Source organism: Giraffa tippelskirchi, chromosome 2, assembly GCF_054371585.1.
Source record: "Giraffa tippelskirchi isolate mGirTip1 chromosome 2, T2T-mGirTip1v1.2.pri, whole genome shotgun sequence".
NCBI lineage: Eukaryota > Metazoa > Chordata > Mammalia > Artiodactyla > Giraffidae > Giraffa > Giraffa tippelskirchi.
Genome location: NC_137276.1, coordinates 9,258,112 through 9,277,988, shown reverse-complemented (window position 1 = coordinate 9,277,988; position 19,877 = coordinate 9,258,112). Strand labels below are relative to the sequence as shown.

General features: G+C 39.6%; 1 protein-coding gene across 4 annotated transcripts; it reads left to right on the top strand.

Moving 5' to 3' along the window:
- The first annotated feature begins 100 nt into the window (after positions 1-100).
- On the top strand, positions 101-19,007 carry LOC145539409 (ATPase PAAT-like). Of its 4 annotated transcripts, XM_081573453.1 has the most exons (7): positions 101-426; positions 1,183-1,386; positions 2,184-2,256; positions 4,341-4,547; positions 12,294-12,748; positions 14,515-14,627; positions 17,273-19,007. In XM_081573453.1, exons 1-7 carry the CDS (start codon positions 263-265, stop codon positions 17,332-17,334), a joined length of 1,278 nt encoding a protein of 425 aa, XP_081429579.1. In that variant the 5' UTR covers positions 101-262; the 3' UTR covers positions 17,335-19,007. The 4 variants fall into 4 exon arrangements, 3 of the variants coding, with proteins under 3 accessions (XP_081429579.1, XP_081429578.1, XP_081429580.1); XR_014077774.1 differs by lacking the exon at positions 14,515-14,627 and having other exon boundaries at positions 12,425-12,748; XM_081573452.1 differs by lacking the exon at positions 14,515-14,627.
- The last annotated feature ends 870 nt before the right edge of the window (positions 19,008-19,877 follow it).

Genomic DNA, 19,877 nt, shown 5'->3' with positions numbered 1-19,877 from the left:
ATCTCAGGGCTTGGACGAGGCTGCCAGTGCGCACGCGCCTCCAGCTCTTTCCCCAGCGGCCTGGGAGCCCTGCTGCCTAAACCGGCCGGCAGGCGCATGCGTGTTTACGGTCGCTGGTCTCTTCCCGACACCGCCGGGAAACAGCGGCTGTCAGGTTTGCCGCCGGCCGAGCCGGAAGTTGCCCTTAACCTTCCTTGGTCTGGCGAAAGTTAAAAAGCTATAAAGAGAGGTTCCGGTGCCGGCCGGGTCCGTAGGTGGCCGAATGGAGACCGAGACTGTACACGGGCCACTGACCCAGCGCCCGATCCTGGCCTCTTCCTGGGATGCGGCGTGCGGAGCCTTGGCTCAGAGTCTCCATCTCACCCGGGATGATCTCGGCTCCCGGGACGCCGACTGGGAGGAGCTGCTGGCGCCGCCCGCCGCGGGGTGCGCTGGGCCGGCGGGGACTGGGTTGTGCTCGGGGACACAGCCGCGCTCCTGGGGGAGCCGCGAGGGGAGGCGGGGACCCTGAGGGGAGAGGGTCTGCGCCCGAAATGCGGGAGCCGAGCGGGTGACGGGGCTGTGCGGGCGGCGAGGGCAAAAGGGCCGGGCCCGGGTGGCGGGAGGACAGAGGGGCGTCCGCGGGAAAGCTGAGGGGACTCGTGTGTGAATGTTGGGGACGAGGGGCAGGTGAGCGGGAGGCGGCGTTTCACACACCCCCCCCTTGAGTCCATCTCGTCGGCTCCTGAGGCCCCTTGTCGGGATCAGAACCAGGCTCTTAGCCTGAAACAAAAACCTCCTGTCTACCAAAATAGGCATTAAAAAAATCCAAATGTCGAAAATCTTCAGAAGCTTGATTTTTAAAATAGCACACTTTTGCCCTTTATTCCATTCTGCACCCCCTACCCGACCCCCCCACACTTCTTCTAACCTTTTTTTTTTAATTTCATGCTAGCCGCCCAGTAAATCTATTTCATTAACTGTAGATAGAAGTCAAGGGGAAATAGTGGAGATCCTTGCGTCTAAAGCAGCATTTCCTCATGACTTCTGTATTGAGCATTTATTTGGTCAGTGTTTTGGAGTGCACTTGGACTCCAAATGCAGACGTAAGTGAACTGGATAATATGTCAACCCTGTGGCCCATTAACTAGGTTAATGACAGTGTTCAGAAAACTATAGGTATAGTCTTCATTTTCTTTTCAGCCAGGATCTGGTAATTTTGAAAAGGAACCTGAACGGCCAAGATGAAAACCCCTGCTTCCTTTACCTGAGATGTGACCCTCATGGAGGTGAAGAAATCGTTTCTATTGGCATTTTAAGTTCAGCAAGAAATATGGAAGTGTACTTAGGAGAGGAGTACTGTGGAACCAGTAGGGGCAAGAATGTTTGTAATGTTCTGGATAACAGGTTTGTGACTTAAGCATGTGGAAGTGTTCTTCTGAAGTAGTGTTTTATTTTCTTGAGCTTTTGCCGTATTTGTTGATTCTCTGACATTGGTGCTAAACACTAGGAGAGAGAAGATAAAAACATACCAGCAGACGTAGACGTTTAGACCTTTAGGGATCTTAAAGACAGTCTAGAGCAGCCTAGTTGCTTTTATAAATGTGGAAATGGAGAGCTAATGGAAGAGAGAGAAGTTGGTAAAATATCATAGCTAGTTAGTGAAAGAGTTTTATTAGAATGAAACTCTTGTAAGTGTTTCACATTTGTTTCCTTTAACTTACAAGGCTCTGTTTTCCAAAAATTAATTTGTCTTACCAGTCTGGAACTTTGAACATTTTCCTGTAGGAAACCTTTGACAAATAGTGCATGAACTTAAGACTGCCATACCAGCATACTTAACCCATTATTATACATTTTGATTTTTTCCCCCCAGTTTCTTACGAAGATTCTGTCTTAATCGTTCCTTAATATGAATCGAAATGTGAACCGTGCATGTTGTATATAATGGATATATTCTTGAGCTTTATGGTGTGCTCTGTGCTACATGATTATACAGTTGGTATAATTTAATTTTCTCATGTAGCTAGTAAGTGGCAGATAGTGTTTTGATATCGAGTGCAACTCCACAGGAAATTCCAACTGTTTATGTCTCACCAGGAAAACTGAATTTCAGGATTTAAATATTGTCCTAGAAACTTTTATTTTTAAATGTAACTATTATAAATAATAATGTATGAAACTTTTTATAATTTTTTTTTTAGTGAACATGAAAAGATTACTTTGTACAAAAAATATCTAAAATTGGAGTCTCCCACACATGCTTGTAAAATAAAGGTAAGTCATTCCTAAATTTTAACTAATTTGAAAACTATAGTCGTTTTTCTACTATATATACACTTACTTTCTGTTGATTTGGTAAAATAGTTAGTCCAACTTGGTCCCTAGTTCTAGTTCAGAAATACTTAGTAAACTGTAAAAAAAAAAAAAAAATTCTTTTCTAAAAAGTTATGCATTTTTCTTTTAAAATTTGAACATTTATTACATTGCAATGTCATGACATGTACTGTTGATAATACAGTGGTATTTTACTTTTAAGCCTCCAAACACTGTGATTAAAAAAAGAAAATTTTTAACTAATTTATAGTTTATTTACTTGAATATGTAAGTTTAAAAGATTTATCTTTTTATGAAACTTAGGTGTCAAAAAAAAGCACATGCAGTTTTGGCCTCCAATATTTAGAAAGATAAAATATAATTAGAGAATTTTCAGACAAGGGTAACACAAAGTTAAAGAGAATTGGACTGATGTCTTCAGCATGGACAATATTGGTTAAAGTGAAGTTTACGGATGTCATCGGTGTAGGGAAAGGGCATAGAGCTGGAAACCTTAAGCCGTGGTTATTAAGTAGGCTCTTTTGCTGACTAGCAGAGTAACCTTGAGTCAGTGTCTTCATTTTGTTTGGACCTACTTTATGGGTAATATTAGGGAAATGAAGAAAATAAATTATTGAATTGATTGTTTTTATCTCTAAAATTTGGTGCTGATTATTACAGAAGAGCAAAGGTGTTGTTTAGGTGTATATACTAATAGCTTCTAAAGTTGTTTAAATCAGGTGATTCATTCATCCACACATATTGGAATGCCTATTAATGACAGCTATGGTACTTGACATTTAGGAATTAGCAGTTATGAAATAAATTGGAATGAAGCCATCACATTGATAATATTATAGTGGGCAAGACAGATAATAGTTGATTCGGTGTGGAAAATAGGCACCACATTCACTCCTGAGAAAGGTTTGGGGATTAAAAAGCAGAACAAGAATAATATGGAAGTTGAAATGTGGTGTATACATTTCATGAGGTGTTTACTCACCTGCTGATGACAGTCACATCTTTGTTGCCACACTGTTTTTAGATCATGGACCTGTATTCACCTGTGTCTTTATGTGATGTATGGGTTTGTTGTCTCTGAAGGTGAAAGGGATTTATAACTGTGCTGTGGAAGTACCAGGGAGTGCAGAGAATTTCATTTAAGAAAATCTTTGGGTTTGTATTAAGGCCTCTTCTGGGCCAGTAGTACCTTTAATAGTATATGAAAGTTAAATGATAGTTACTGATGCATATCTTTGAGCACTCACTCAGTGATATATACTGGACATTTTAACACACAATCCTTATCACAACTATGTGAACTGATTTTACCCCTGACTCAAGTTTGGCATCTGCCTAGGGTCACCCAGGCATAGCCCTCACTGAACTCAGGTCTGTCTGATTCTAAATCCTGTTTGCTTTCCGCTTTGCTACTTTGCAGTCCCACAACACACAGGAAACATCTTGGTTTAGAAGCATGAACAAAATGAGGCAGCATAAAGCGTTGGAAAAGCTCTTGGGAGAGAAGTCAGAAGAACTAGGCTCACACATTGACCTTTATTTACTGTCTTGACAAATTAGAAAATCATTGTGAACTCACCTTTTCTATATGCAAACTATTGAGCTCTCTTAAGTCATCTGGACATTCTCTTAGAATTCCTTTAAATTCTAAAATACTGAACTGTATTAACTATCAGCCAACACTTTGCATGGGCTTCTAGTGAGTCTTATTTAATATCACATAATATTATGGCAAGTTTCAGTATGTTAAGGACTCAGATTGGAATAGTTTATCTTTAATTCCTTAAACTATTAAGTAAAACATTATTTACACTTAATTTTTTTAGTTGCAAAAAGACTTTAAAGTTGATGTAGTTCTTTATAGCTTTTTTTTCTGTGACTAGAGAAACTTTAAAATGTACTTGAGGTTAATTTTTAGACTTTTGAATGCTTCACTGTTACTTCAATATTTACAAGAAATGACCTTAAATAATGGTTGTTTTTATTACCATTATTAATTTTCCTGGTCTTTTGTGTTCTAATAGTTGCTCTCCTTTGGTGAAAAGACCTGCATATTCATCAGTAAAGTTGTGGTACACGTAAGGCCGATCTTGGCACATTCTTCAGCAGGCTCTCCCGCTCTAGGGTCCAGGATAGACCTGGAGAGGGTCCAAACCATCATGGAGTCCATGGGGTCAAAGTTATCACCTGGAGCTCAGCAGTTGATGAATATGGTGAGATTCCAGCAGCAGGTGAGTAGGAATGGATTTCTTCCAGAAACCATTACAATTCTTTAAATGATAGTGCTTTATTACAACATGTGGTGACATAAATTTTTTCCTTTTAGCTTTTATTATTACTGATTTCCCTGTTATCTTTACTGACTTAAGTAAAAATTGCATCTTGCAGGGAAAAAAATGGTTTTTACAAACTTCACAATTTTCTGTGAATTCTCTAGCTCATTCATTCAGCAAGCATTTACTTAGCCCCTTTTTCTTGAATAATGCACTGTTTCGATTACTTTAGAAAGTTCTAAGGTGAATTAGTCTACAACCTGTCTTTAAAGATGTCTGTAGACTTAATAAGGAACTCAGGGCATGTAAGTGGGGAATGTTGAGAAAGACTAGGAAAGGCTTATTAAAGAAAGTGGCATTTTATCTGGGCCTTTAAAGAGAAAGGGTGGGATTAAGCAAGTGAATTTGGAGAGATGCAACTTAAGAGATAGAGAATAGTTCATATTATATCTTCAGTGCTGGAAGGAGTAGGATGTAGCTAGGAAAGGAATAGAAGTTCATTTCTCTGGAGTGAAGATGTGATAGGAGAAGCTTCAAGTGGACTGGGGCTGGATCATAGAGGATTTTGAATGCTGTTATAAAGTTTGTGGGTGTCTTTTAGCTTTGTGTGACAAAATGTAGTCCACTGGAGAAGAGAATGGCAAACCACTTCAGTATTCTTGCCTTGAGAATCCCATGAACAGTATGGCAAGGTAAAAATATAGGACACTGAAAGATGAGCTCCCCAGGTTGGTAGGTGCCCAATATACTACTGGATATCAGTGGAGAAATAACTCCAGAAAGAATGAAGAGATGGAGCCAAAGCAAAAACTACACGCACTTGTGGATGTGACTGGTGATAGAAGCAACGTCCAATGCTGTAAAGAGCAATATTGCATATGAACCTGGAATATTAGGTCCATGAATCAAGGCAAATTGGAAGTGGTCAAACAGGAGATGGCAAGAGTGAACATTGACATTTTAGGAATCAGCAAACTAAAATGGACTTGAATGGGTGAATTTAACTCAGATGACCATTATAGCTACTACGGTGGGCAAGAATCCCTTAGAATAAAAGGAGTAGCCATCATAGTCAACGAAAGAGTCTGAAAGGCAGTACTTGGATGCAATATCAAAAATGACAGAATGATCTCTGTTCATTTCCAAGGCAAACCATTCAATCTCATGGTAATTCAAGTCTGTGCTCCGACCAGTAACACTGAAGAAGCTGAAGTTGAACGATTCTATGAAGACCTACAAGTCCTTTTGGAACTATCACCCCAAAAAGATGTCCTTTTCATTACAGGGGACTGGAATGCAAAAGTAGGAAGTCAAGAAACACCTGGAGTAACAGGCACATTTGGCCTTGGAGTACAGGATGAAACAGGGCAAAGGCTAATCGAGTTTTGCCAAGAGAACACACTGGTCATAGCAAACACCCTCTTCCAACAACACAAGAGAAGACTCTACACATGGACATCACCAGATGGCCAATATCAAAATCAGACTGATTATATTCTTTGCAGCCAAAGATGGAGAAGCTCTATAAAGTCAGCAGAAACAAGACTGAGAGCTGACTGTGGCTCAGATCATGAACTCCTTATTGCCAAATTCAGACTTAAATTGAAGAAAGTAGGGAAAACCACTAGACCATTCAGGTATGACCTAAATCAAATCCCTCACGGTTATACATTGGAAGTGGGAAATAGATTTAAGGGACTAGATCTGATAGAGTGCCTGATGAACTATGGATGGAGGTTCATGACATTGTACAGGAGACAGGGATCAAGACCATCCCCAAGAAAAAGAAATGCAAAACAGCAAAATGGCTGTCTGAGGAGGCCTTACAAATATCTGTGAAAAGAAGAGAAATGAAAAGCAAAGGAGAAAAGGAAAGATACACGCATTTGAATGCAGAGTTCCAAAGAATAGCAAGGAGAGGTAAGAAAGCCTTCCCCAGTGATCAGTGCAAAGAAATAGAAGAAAACAATAGAATGGGAAAGACTAGAGATCTCTTCAAGAAAATCAGAGATACCAAGGGAACATTTCATGCAAAGATGGGCTCAATAAAGGACAGAAATGGTATGGCCCTAACAGAAGCAGAAGATATTAAGAAGAGGTAGCAAGAATACACAGAAGAGCTGTACAAAAAAGATCTTCATGACCCAGATAATCACAATGGTGTGATCACTCACCTAGAGCCAGACATCCTGGAATGTGAAGTCAGGTGGGCCTTAGGAAGCATTGCTATGAACAAAGCTAGTGGAGGTGATGGAATTCCGGTTGAGCTATTTCAGATCCTGAAAGATGAAGCTGTGAAAGTGCTGCACTCAATATGCCAGCAAATCTGGAAAACTCAGCAGTGGCCACAGGACTGGAAAAGGTCAGTTTTCATCCCAATCCCAAAGAAAGGCAATGCCAAAGAATGCTCAAACTACCACACAATTGCACTCATCTCACACGCTAGTAAAGTAATGCTCAAAATTCTCCAAGCCAGGCTTCAGCAATACGTGAATGGTGAACTTCCAGATGTTCAAGCTGGTTTTAGAAAAGGGAGAGGAACCAGAGATCAAATTGCCAACATCAGGTGGATCATCAAAAAAGCAAGAGAGTTCCAGAAAAACATATATTTCTGCTTTATTGACTATGCCAAAGGCTTTGACTGTGTGGAACACAATAAACTGTGGAAAATTCTTCAAGAGATGAGAATACCAGATCACCTGATCTGCCTCTGGAGAAATCTGTACGCAGGTCAGGAAGCAACAGTTAGAACTGGACATGGAACAACAGACTGGTTCCAAATAGGAAAAGGAGTACGTCAAGGCTGTATGTTGTCACCCTGCTTATTTAACTTATATGCAGAGTACATCATGAGAAACGCTGGGCTGGAAGAAGCACAAGCTGGAATCAAGATTGCCAGGAGAAGTATCAATAACCTCAGATATGCAGATGACACCACCCTTATGGCAGAAAGTGAAGAAGAATTAAAGAGCCTATATGAAAGTGAAAGAGGAGAGTGAAAAAGTTGGCTTAAAGCTCAACATTCAGAAAACTAAGATCATGGCATCTGGTCCTATCACTTCATGGCAAATAGATGGGGAAACAGTGGAAACAGTGGCTGACTTTATTTTGGAGGGCCCCCAAATCACTACAGATGTTGACTGTAGCCATGAAATTAAAAGATGCTTACTCCTAAGTTAAGACCAACTTAGACAGCATATTAAGAAGCAGAGACATTACTTTGCCGATGAAGGTCCGTCTAGCCAAGGCTATGGTTTTTCCAGTGGTCATGTATGGTTGTGAGAGTTGGACTATAAAGAAAGCTGAGCGCTGAAGAATTGATGCTTTTGAACTGTGGTGTTGGAGAAGACTCTTGAGAGTCCCTTGGACTGCAAGGAGATCCAACCAGTCGATCCTAAAGGAGATCAGTCCTGAGTGGCCATTGAAATGACTGATGTTGAAGCTGAAACTCCAATAATTGGCCACCTGATGCAAAGAGCTGACTGATTTGAAAGATTGAAGGCGGGAGGAGAAGGGGATGACAGAGGATGAGATGGTTGGATGGCATCACCGACTCAATGGACATGAGTTTGAGTAAACTCCAGGAGTTGGTGATGGACAGGGAGGCCTGGCGTGCTGCAGTCCATGGGGTCAGAAAGACTTGTACACGACTGAGCAACTGAACTGAACTGATTACATGTAAAGATGGGTCAGCAGGAAGTGAGGCTGCAAGATGGAAAACATCTGTTATTTCTCATCCAGATGAGTGTTAAAGAGGGCCTAAACTTGAAGGAGGAACCTGGTGCTGGGCTGTGAGATGCTACAACAGTGGTACTGGTGGGACTTGACCATAACTTAGTATGAGTTTTGTGGGAGAAAAACAATCCAATGAGAAACTAAAGTTTTGAAGATGCTGATACTAATAATACACACGGAACACAACAGAGGGAGTGACTTGGGGAGGAAGAAGGAGTTTAATTTGAAAGTATTGAATTTTAAGTGTGAAACTTTAAGACAAGAAATACAAATTAAAAAATCATATAACTTCTGTGAGATTTGCCATCATTAATTTAGTAGGAGTATCACTGGAGGGACAGGCAGACACAGGAGAACAGGAGAGCTGGTGATGATCTTGGAAACCTCGGAAAGGAGAGCTTCAAAAGGAACAGAGTCCGTCCTCTTCGTTCTCTGGTACAGTGATCTCACCTGCATAGCTCAGGCCGTTCCTAACGGATGCTCCTGCTCCAGCGCTCCCTTTCCACAGAGCAACCAGAATGATCTCAGAGGGTCCATCAGACTCGACTTCCCCTGTGTAACGTCCCCGAACTGCTTCCCCTCACACCACAGTTAATCCAGATTCCTCACCCTGTCATCTCGTTCCCTTCTCTACACCATCTCCTGTCGCATCTCCTCAGATGCTCGTCTCTAGACATTCTGAGGTGTGTGTTCCCCAAATGTCCACCTGTGCTCCCACCTCAGGACCTCTGCACTCTTAACTGTCTCTTTGGCTGGAATCCCCTCTTCCCGATCTTAGCAAGTCTGCCCTTTTCTTGTTCTTTCAGCCTCATCTTAAATGTTCCATCTTGAGCGAGACTGTCCCTAACCACCCTGTTTAAAATAATTAGCCTCTTCCTCCAAATCTCTATCATATTTTCATCAGAGCTTTCTTGACTCTTTTTGTTTTTATTCATGTATTGTTCTGTTTATCTCGCTAATATATAAACTTCATCCAAATAGGACCTGGCTGTCTTGTTTATGGCTCCAGGTAAGTACATAATATATATGCCCTTCAGATTATCAACAGGTACTCCTTAGAGATCTTCAGGGAGTCAGTTTGAATAGAGATAAGATGAAAGTGTTTAGTTGCTCAGTCATGTCCACCTCTTTGCGATCTCGAGGACTAGAGCCTGCCAGGCTCCTCTGTCCATGGAATTCTCCAGGCAAGAATGCTGAAGTGAGTTGCCATTTCCTCCTCCAGGGGATCTTCCCCACCTAGGGATAGAACCCAGGTCTCCCACATTGCAGGCAGATTCTTTACTATTTGAGCCACCAGGTTAGGTGATAAGATGTAAAGTGTCACATGAGCTCTGTAACTATCTGTTGAGTATAAAGTAGGAATGTTTCATGATCAGAACCCCTCCTCCTGTGGAAGGGGTGTAATGACACATACTCTTTAGAACCTTCATGTGTTAATTGGGGCAGGGCCTGTCCTGAAGGTGAAAGGAAGGACCTGGGAGCAGCTTACTGGCCTCTCCCTGTTTCACCTGTGCTTTGTGAAAAATTTTATTTAAGTGATTTCTTATTTTCTTGTTCTGAAGTTCAAATGTACTGACTGTTTTTGCTTCAGCAGTTTAGAATAATTGAGTAGGAATTCTGCCTCTAAATTCCTGTTATATGAGTGTCATTTAAAGTTATCTGAGTGAAAGCTGTAAGAAAATATATTTTCTCAAAGAAAATATATTCAGTTATTCAAGATTTTTATTGTTTACCTTTTAAATCTTTAAAAAAATTAAAAAATCTTTTTTCTTGCTTTTTCAAAGTAATACTTATACACACACATTCTTTATAATTAAAAAAATTAAAGGCAATCTTCAGAAATCCTACAAGATGTTCATAAACAATTTTTCAGAAATCTTGGAGTATATGTATACATATATGAAATTAAATATACGTGTACAAGTATATGGACATAATTCTACATAAATGCTTTCATGATTTTTAGCCTGCTGTGTGTTTTTTCCCACATATTAATAACATATGACATGTGCCCTAAACAATCAGTACATATGAATCATTTTATACATATTTTCCTGCCTACTTTAAAAAAGGTTTGATGTCCCTTGCAAGGCAACATATGACAGCTCAAGAAAATTAAGAAATGAATAAAGGCAAACAAAAGAAATAGAAGAATAGCCACCAGCACCTAAAGTTGGTTCATTTACTGCACTGTTGTATAGACTAACCTGTGAATTTCTCAACATTTAATAGAAAGTAAAAAGTAATCACCTTAAGAGCTTTTCTCTAGAAGAATATGACTAATTTTTATGATCAGTGAATTTCTTATAATAATATTATGATATATCAGAAAAGAAAAACTCATATAGCAGATGCCTTAATTGCATTTAGATTTTTCTAATTAAAATTTCTGGCAAATTAATTGTCATGTACAGTTTTGACATTTGAGTCCAGTGTTTATGTAATTGCAATTTTGTAGAATTTTCCATTTTCTATGATAAAGTTTTCTTGTAGTATCAAAATTATGCTACCACCAAAAATAATCAAGTTTTGCCTTTATGACTGAGTAAAGTTTCTTTTCACCAAAGGAGACTGGTCTAATTTTTAAATTTTATAAATATAATTGTATATAATCATCATTCTTTAGGGATAATTTAATATTTACTTAAAACTTGCATTCAATAGAAGAAGGTAAGATTTTGTTATAAAGGGAGTTTCTCCAGTGGGCAGTTCAGTAGAAGTTCCATGGGGGCTCTATTGCTCCCACACACCAACTTCCCTGGCTCTCATTATTCATATGTCCTGTTGTATTTTCCCTAAAGTATCACTGTCTCCATCCACAGGATTTCTTTCTTTCTTTGCTGTCTATCTCTCCCTGCTGCCTAGATTGTACTGTCCAGAGATCAGTGATTTTCGTTTTTTGTTCACTGGCTTATTTCCAGGGCCTTAAACAGTACCTAACACAGAGTAGATTTCTGGAAAATATTTTTTGAATAAGTTTGGGGCTCACTTAATCCAAGAATCATTTTTCAAATATCCAGAAAATAGATGGACTGAGTGTCCTCACCTAATCTTGAATAATACTTGTCTTAGTCTCTCATACAAAGTATTGAACAATAGTATTACTGTTAGATGATAGTCCCCGATAAGTATCTCTAGTAGAGATTTGGATGTAGAATTTAGGATGGCACCATATAATGAAACAGTTAGCTAGGCTAGAGGTAGTTTTGCTTTTCTCTTGTGGAAAAATTGAGGAACATAACAAGAGTATGCCTCTCTATAGGAGACAGTGTAACCTCCTATCAGATGTGAGCCAGTCTTCTCAGGAAGGAATATAGCCTAGCTGGTTGAGTTGAGGCCACAAAACATAATCATTATCCTATAAATTATTACAGCAGACATGGCCCAAAGGTAGCTAGCTCATTTTAATCATTGAAAATGTCACAAAAATATTCAGACTTTAAGTATACAAGTAGAACATCAAACTTTAAGCAAGTAACTATCTAGTCTATCTTCCAGTGACAACGAATTGTATTTCTTTAGGGTGGCCTACCTTTGTGACAGTGGGCAGATGATTTTTAATTCTAGGAAAATTGTCAATTATTGTGACTCATTAGAAAATACCACAGACTAAAGAGGCCTTTGTAGTGGAAACATTAAAATATGCCTGTGCAATTTTACTAAGTATGCTTGTATTTATTTGAAGATTTTCCTCAGCAAAACTACACTGACATGAGTAGAAGTCCTGACTCTGGAGTTAGGTGTCCGGGATTCCAGTCCTAGGTCTGCCACAGACTAGCTGTGTTCCCTTGGCCAGGTTAGCTTTAGTCTTTTCTCCTCAACTCAGTATTACGACAGTGGCTGTAGCTGCTCCATGTGAATGTTCTGAGGCTCAGATGGAAGAAGGCACCTCGCCTGACTCTAGGTCACTCCAGAGTTAGCTGTCATTGTCATGAATGTGCCTGCTGTTTCCTTATCTGCCTTCCTTAGAATTGTGTCGCCGTCGGAGAGCAGCTCCGGTCGATCCTGGGGAACACGGGACACAAGCACGCGATGGGACTGCAGCCCTCATCCACCCCGGGAGCCTCCGACAGGTCATCCTCCACGCCTTTTCCTTTCAGAACTGGGTTGACCTCTGGAAACGCGACTGAGGACTCGGAAGCTAACACTGAAAAAAGTACGCGGCCAGCTGGTGGAGGACGTACAAGCAGCCTCCAAGAGTGTAAAATTGTGCCACAAAGCCGTTCTCTTCTTGAGAATGATCTGAAGAATGCAGTATCTTCTTTCTTATCAAAGAAAGCAAGTGACAGCTCACACATCCCTAACTCCGAGCTGCTGCCTTTTCTGCAGAATCTGTGTGGTCAGGTGAGCCATCTCCGGGTGGGCCCCGGCCCCAAGTGGCAGGACAGCATCACTGAACCCGGCGGAGGCGCTGGGGGAGTCACGTAAGTGTTGAGACCAGCGTGGTCGAGATGGGGTGTGGGGGAGGCGGAGGAGGCAAGGGGAGGAAAGACGTTTGTTTCAGTAGCTTCTGCCTGAAATTGTTTCCGGAGAGACTGTAGGAGCTTTGACATTTCACCATTGACACACGTAGAGGAAAGAAAGATTCTGGGGAGTAGAATACGTTATTTTGAAAGAAATGTGTAAACAGGAGGTGCCAAGCGCCTCTCAGGCATTTGGTGGGAGGAGTATAAGCAGCAGACAAGGGTCAGAGTAGAGAGTTACCTGTATGAATGGAGAGGAGCTGTGGTAGCCATGATGTGTACACTGTTTGCCTGATTGTATGAAGTGAACATTGCAATGGATTTTCCTTATAGATCATGTGTGACCCAGGCTAATTTTGGAGTCATCCAAACATTTTTCAGCTCTTGATTATTTATAGTATATAGCCTCTTATCCTCTGATTTCATAATTCCAATTTTTTCCAGTCCTGCTTTGATTAAGTGATAGCTATTTAGTATGTTCCCCATCCTTTATATAAATGGAATGTGTCCAAATATTGCACTGGAATTCAGGACTCTAATCATAGTCCTGACTTAACTATTTCAATCTTTGGATTTATACTTTCATTACATATAAAATGAGGTAGTTCTATTGGTTGAAATTTTTTTAATGTTCCAAGAGCATTCAGTTTGAGGCGTTTAATAAGTTATTGAAACAAAAAAGTGGTTCTTACTTGAGAAGGACAAGGAAAGATAACATTAGTCTTTGATACTTTAAATGACTTCAATATTAGGTTGGTGCAAACTTAGTTGTGATTTTTGGACTGTGAATTTTAAATCATTATAACTAAGCTCAAACACATCTTTATTAGTCAGAGTAGGAACCATCACAGTCAACACATTTTTACCAACGAGAAATAAATTTGTATTCCTGTAGTGTAAAAATCTGTGCCTCTGGATCCGACAGACTCTTAGAAAGCATTTTCTGCCTCTTGCTGGTTGTGGAAGCATTTTCCCTGCAAAAAGCCGTTGAGATGCTTGAAGTGGTGGTTGGCAAGAGGTCAAGTGAATATGGCGGATGAGGCAAAACTTTGTAGCCCAGTTCATTCAGCTTTTGAAGCATTGGTTGTGTGATGTGCAGTCAGGTATTGTTGAGGAGAATTGGGCCATTTCTGTTGACCCATACTGGCTGCAGGTGTTGCAGTTTTTGGTGTATCTCATCGATTTGCTGAGCATACTTCTCAGATGTAATGGTTTTGCTTGGATTCGGAAAGCTGTAGTGGATCAGATGGGCAGCAGACCACCAAAGAGTGACCATGACCTTTTACTGGTGCAAGTTTGGCATTAGGAAGTGATTTGGTGCTTCTTCTCAATCCAGCCACTGAGCTGATCATCACTGGTTGTCTTATAAAATACACTTTTCATCACACGTCACAATCCAATTGAAAAATGGTTTGTTATCATTGCATACAATAGGAGAAGATGATACTTCAAAATGATATTTTTTTTGTTTTTGGTCAGCTCACAAGGCAAGCACTTATCCACCTTTTTCACCTTTCCGATTTGCTTCTAATGTCAAATGACCATAGAATGGTCGACGTTGAGTTCTTAGGCAACTTTGCTGTATAGTTGTATGGGGATCAGCTTCAATGATTGCTCTCAGTTTGTCACTGTCAACTTCCGTGGCTGGCCACTGTGCTCTTCATCTTCAAGGCTCTTGTTTCCTTTGCAAAACTTCTTGAATCCCCACTGCACCATATATTCCTTAGGAGTTCCTGGACCAACTGTGTTGTCGATGTTGGGAGTTGTCTCTACTGCTTTATTTCCCATTTTGAACTCGAACAAGAAAATCCCTCAAAGGACTTCCCTGGTGTCTCAGATGGTAAAGAAAATGGCTTGAATTTGCTTTTTGTCTAACATCATTTCCCTAACCTAATATAAATATAAAATACACAACAAGTAATAAGTCATGAGCAAAAAAATCATAAAGCGAGAGTGCACATTAAAATGATGTGTAATATAACCACACTCATTTAAGAATGTATTCCATTATCAAACAGCAAGTTTCAACAGTGTGAAACTGCAATTACTTGTGCACCAACCTAATAGTTTAAAAGTATTAAATTACATTAATACTTTAGACTTCCTTACTTCCTAATTATCAGAGAATTTCTTTCATCATGAATAGGTTTCTGTCAAATATTTTTCCTATGGCCATTTATATGATCATGAATGTTCTCTGTAGTCTGTTCTTATGGTGAATTACATTCATTTCAAAACTTGAACCCACCTTGCATACCTAGAGTAAATCCACTTAGTTGTGGGCTGTAATTTTTATACAAGGCTGGGCCTGATTTGCTAATATTTTGTTGAGTATTCTTGCATCTAATTTATTAGAGATACTGGTCTGTATTTTTCTTGTCCTGTTTTTGGTTTTTCCTATGAGGATAATACTGCTTCATAAAATGAGTTCCACATCTTAAAAGAGATTGTGTACAACTGGCATTATCTCTTCTTAAGATGTTTGGTATTGATAGGAGTCCTCAGTGCAACCAGCTGGGCCTGGATATTTCTTTTTCAGAGACTGTTAAATTACAGATTCAGTTTTTAATACAGTAAAGTTGTCAGTTCTCCCCATTGATATGAAGGTTTAATGCAATACATACTAAAATTTCACCACAATATTTTGTAGATATAGACAGGATTATTTTAAAAATTCTATGAAAAGCAAAAGAGGAAGAATAGCTAAGACAACCTTGAGAAAGAAGAATGAAGTGAGCGGAATCCCTCTTCCAGTGTTGAGTCTTCTACAGCGAGGGTATCAAGACAGGGCAGTGATGGTGGAGGGGCAGACACAGGGGTCAGTGGAGCCCAATAGAGGGCTCAGGGATAGACCCCCACAGGTGTGCTCAGCTGAGTGTTGACAGAGGTGCAACAGCAGTTCAATAAAGGAAGAAGAGTCTCTTTAACTCATGGTGCTGGAGCAGATGGATATCCAAAGAGCAGAAAGTGAACTATGACCCAAACCTCGTACCTTATATAAAACTTCACTCAAAATGGATCAGAGACCTAAGTGTAAAACATGAAGCTATGGAAGTTTTCTAATAATCCACAGCAGACAGTTTTGGGGAACCTAGACAAGATTTCTTAGATATGACACGAAAAGCAGGATAATTGAAAATATATTGGACCCCATGAAAATGCAAAATAGTGTTCTGTGAAAGACTCTGGGGGCTTCCCAGTGGCTCAGTGGTAAAAAATCCACCTGCCAGTACAGGAGACAAGGGTTTGACCCCTGATCTGATAAGATCCCACATGCTGCGGGGCAGCTGAGCCCCTGCACCACAACTATTGCGTCTGTGCTCTGGAGCTCGGGAGCCACAACGACTGAAGCCCATGTGCCCTAGAAGCCTCCACACTGGGAAGCCTGTGCCACAACTAGAGAGTAGCTCCCACTCAGCACAACTAGAGAGAAAAGCCCATGCAGCAACAAAGACCTAGCACAACCAAAAATAAACAAATGAAATTCTTTTTTAAAAAACAAACAAACAAACAAAAAAGACTCTGTGAAGTGGAATAAAATACAAATTCCAAACTGGGGAAAAAATTTGCGAATCACAAGTCCAGTAAATGACTTACATCTAAAATATAGAAAGGGCTCTTAAAACTCAACATTAAAAAATCCAGCTAGCACATGGGCAAAAGACATCGAGAGACATTTTACCAGAGGGGATATACAAAAGCAAATAAGCACATGAAAAGATGTGCTGTTGACCTCATGGCTATTAAGGAAAGGCACATTAAAACCACATGATACCACTCCACAGTTACTCAAATGGCTGAAATAAAAAGTATAAAATGGTGACAATACCAGATTCTGATGAGGGTGTGGAGAAACAGGATCTCTCATACATTACTCATGGAGATGTAAAGTGCTACAGCCATTCTAAAAAATACTCTGGCAGTTTCTAATAACTAAGCATATATAGGTACCGTGTGCCTCAGCAGTCACGCTCCTGGACATTCATCCCAGAGAAAAGAAAACATCTGTCCACATAAAAGCCTGTACACAGTTGTCCATAGAAGCTTCTAGTAATTTAGTAAGGTTGTGTGGATTTAAAAAAAAAAAAAAAACACAACTATTTCAATTGTAGCATTGCTTAGGGAAGTACTTGGAAGACCTTAAAAAAATTCACAAGATGACTTTAGATTTGGAGCTAAAAATAAAAAAAGACCGTTTCTATCGAATAATCTGTTCTTTGAGGGTAGAAGTTCTATCATCTTCATTTTTATATTCTCACTTCACTTTGTGCTTAAATGTTTAATGAATTAAAGAAATAAGAAGGCTTTGGGCATTCAGGGTTGTGGTTGCCTGTTGGGTATGTGTTGGAAATATGTCGCAAGGAGACAGAATATAGTTGTGGAGACAAATTTCAAAGTTGTGGCTACTTTATTGTAGTATAGTTTGGTTGTTTTTGTTATAATATTAAGGAAAATTGTTACATTATTATTTAAATTTATTTCTAGACTGGAAGAGCAATCCATTTGTTCCTACTTGGAAAAGATTCTTTCTAAAAATATGGAACTGATGGAAAAGAAACTTACAGACTACATTGATCAGCGAATATATAAACTCCAGGAGCACATAGATAATAAGATTGCTTTGTTAATGGACTTGCTGCAACGTCCCAACTCCCCACCCTCTGGGATACCTCTGAGACATTATGACTCTGGAGAAGGACTTTCAAATGGAGAAAGATAAGCACTCAACATGTACAAAGTACTACAGATATTTATTACATATTTATTACAAAGCCAAACCGCCAGGAGTTAAAGCAACTATTTAATGTCATTTGAGGATCGCTGTTTACTTGCATAAAGTGACCTCAGTGTTCGTTTTACTGTACTGTTACTGTAAATCTGGTACTGTACACTAAGATTGAATGTGGTAGGGTCATAAATTATTCTTGTTTCCCATATTTTTCACTTTTGTAAGAAATTCACATACACTTCTGGGTTGCTTAAATGTTCAGATTTTTTTAAGGCTTTCTAAAGCATTTCATTAGTTTTTACTATATATGTTTGATTGGAGTACTCTTGTAATTTTTACAAAGACCTTATGTTTAGGAGTATACAAAGTGCTTAGAATATGTAACTGATAATTTTTCTTTTTCTAATTAATTGTTCTTATAAAACTGGGTACTTAAGACTTGCAACCTTTAATTTCAAATCACCATGTTACCTTTTTTGTTGTTTATTTCAGATAAAAAATGAAATGTGATGTTTGGCATGTGTAAAACTGGTTTACATTGGGGCTGTTACTTTTGTGTTCTGTCACATTGTAGCTGTGGATAGAAAAGTAATAATTAGAACTGACATGTTCTCTGTTAGGCTTATTACTTTCAGATTCAATGTTTGATATAAAATGAGAGAAGTCATTTTGTTTTATCTCAGTCAACCCAGGAAGCAGAAGGAACTCTCTCCTTTTCCGAACTGATACAGGTTCTTCTTTCCAGAGCCCTTTGCTGTTTAAAGTATGAAATGCCAGGATTCTGCATTGAAGCATTAAGGCACATAAATCAAGGAGATTACGTTCTCTCTGGCAGACTTAATTTTCAGAAACTATACCTATCATATATGTGTTATAAGGTGATCTGTTTGCCTCTAAAAAATAAATGAATTCACTCTGAAAATTAAATGTTTTCATCTAATATTTTAGATGAAAAAGGATGGTTTACACTCATTTAGTATTTTGATGAATTTAGTTCTTTGAAGTGAAAACTAATATAAAGTTTGTTCATTTATAAATCACTCACTCTGAAGTTAGGGACATGAGGTTGTTGTTCAGTCAGTAAGTTATGTCTGACTCTTTGCGGCCCCTTGAACTGTAGCATGCCAGGCTTCCCTGTCCTTCACCATCTCTCGGAGTAGGACTTGTACAATATATAACTTTTATCAGTCTTTTCCTAATTTATTAACAACATATGTAGCCATTAGATGGCATTTCTTTTAGCACATAAGAGAAATGTGTCTCACTTAAAGTTGAACCCTTTCATTAATAGTTTACACAGCTTCTGATAATTGTGGTCTATTTTTTGATTCACAAATTGCTTAATATAACTAGAACACATATGCTGTGTTTTATAAAATAATTAAATACAATATTTATGATTATAGTATTATAAATCAGATGAGCTTTAATTCCTAATCTTCCATTTTTTAATTTTTTTCATGTTAATAAAGACCTAAATTACATTTTAAATGTATTAGAGATTCATGTGTGTGCTCAGTCGCTTAGTTGTGTCTGACTCTTTGTGGCTCCATGGACTGTAGCCCACCAGTCTCCTCAGCTCATGGAATTTTCCAAGCAAGAATATTGGAGTAGGGTGCCATTTCCTACTCCAGGGGGATCTTCCCAAACCAGGGATCATATGTATTGATTTTTTTACGTTTATAAATTTCTATACATGTGTACATGTAATTGCTTTGTTAAAATCATTATTGCCTAAGGAAATACTGCCTGAATTTGCTCAAACGGGAGGAGCAGACCCACAGTATGCACAAAATCTCTATTAAAGTCTTATTTTTTCTCGTAACTTTTCTCCACTTGTAGGTGGCACAACTGTAAGTCCAGTCTGGGCAATGAGAGTTGGCAGATGCACCTTCTGAAGTGTCAGGGTAGCCACGGCAGTTAGAGGTGGCTGCATGGGATGTGTGGGTGAGCAAACATGAGACCAGGAGACAGGGTATGTATTTTAATTTCCACACTGCCTCCCCTTTGAGGATTGTTTATCTCCATCTTTCCCATGGTGACATAAGAAGGTTTCCATGCCTCTGTCATCACTGGATTTTCAGCCGTTTGGGGCAGAACAGAGAGTGTACTCGCATGCTGCTGCCACGTGTCTCGTCATGAAGAGTCGAGCGGATCACTGGAGACGCTTCCTCACTCAGCCCCAGCAACGCTTTCCAGCCGCACCGGCCACCACCACCATGTGACCTGTTCCAGCCTGTCCCTTCTTCCCAAGCCTCCTCGGGCTGTTGGCCCCAGTCCTCCTGCACACTGACCCCCCACCTCTCCCTGCCCTCATCACAGTTGTCACACTACTGTCCAAAGCTCAGCTCAGGTGCAGTC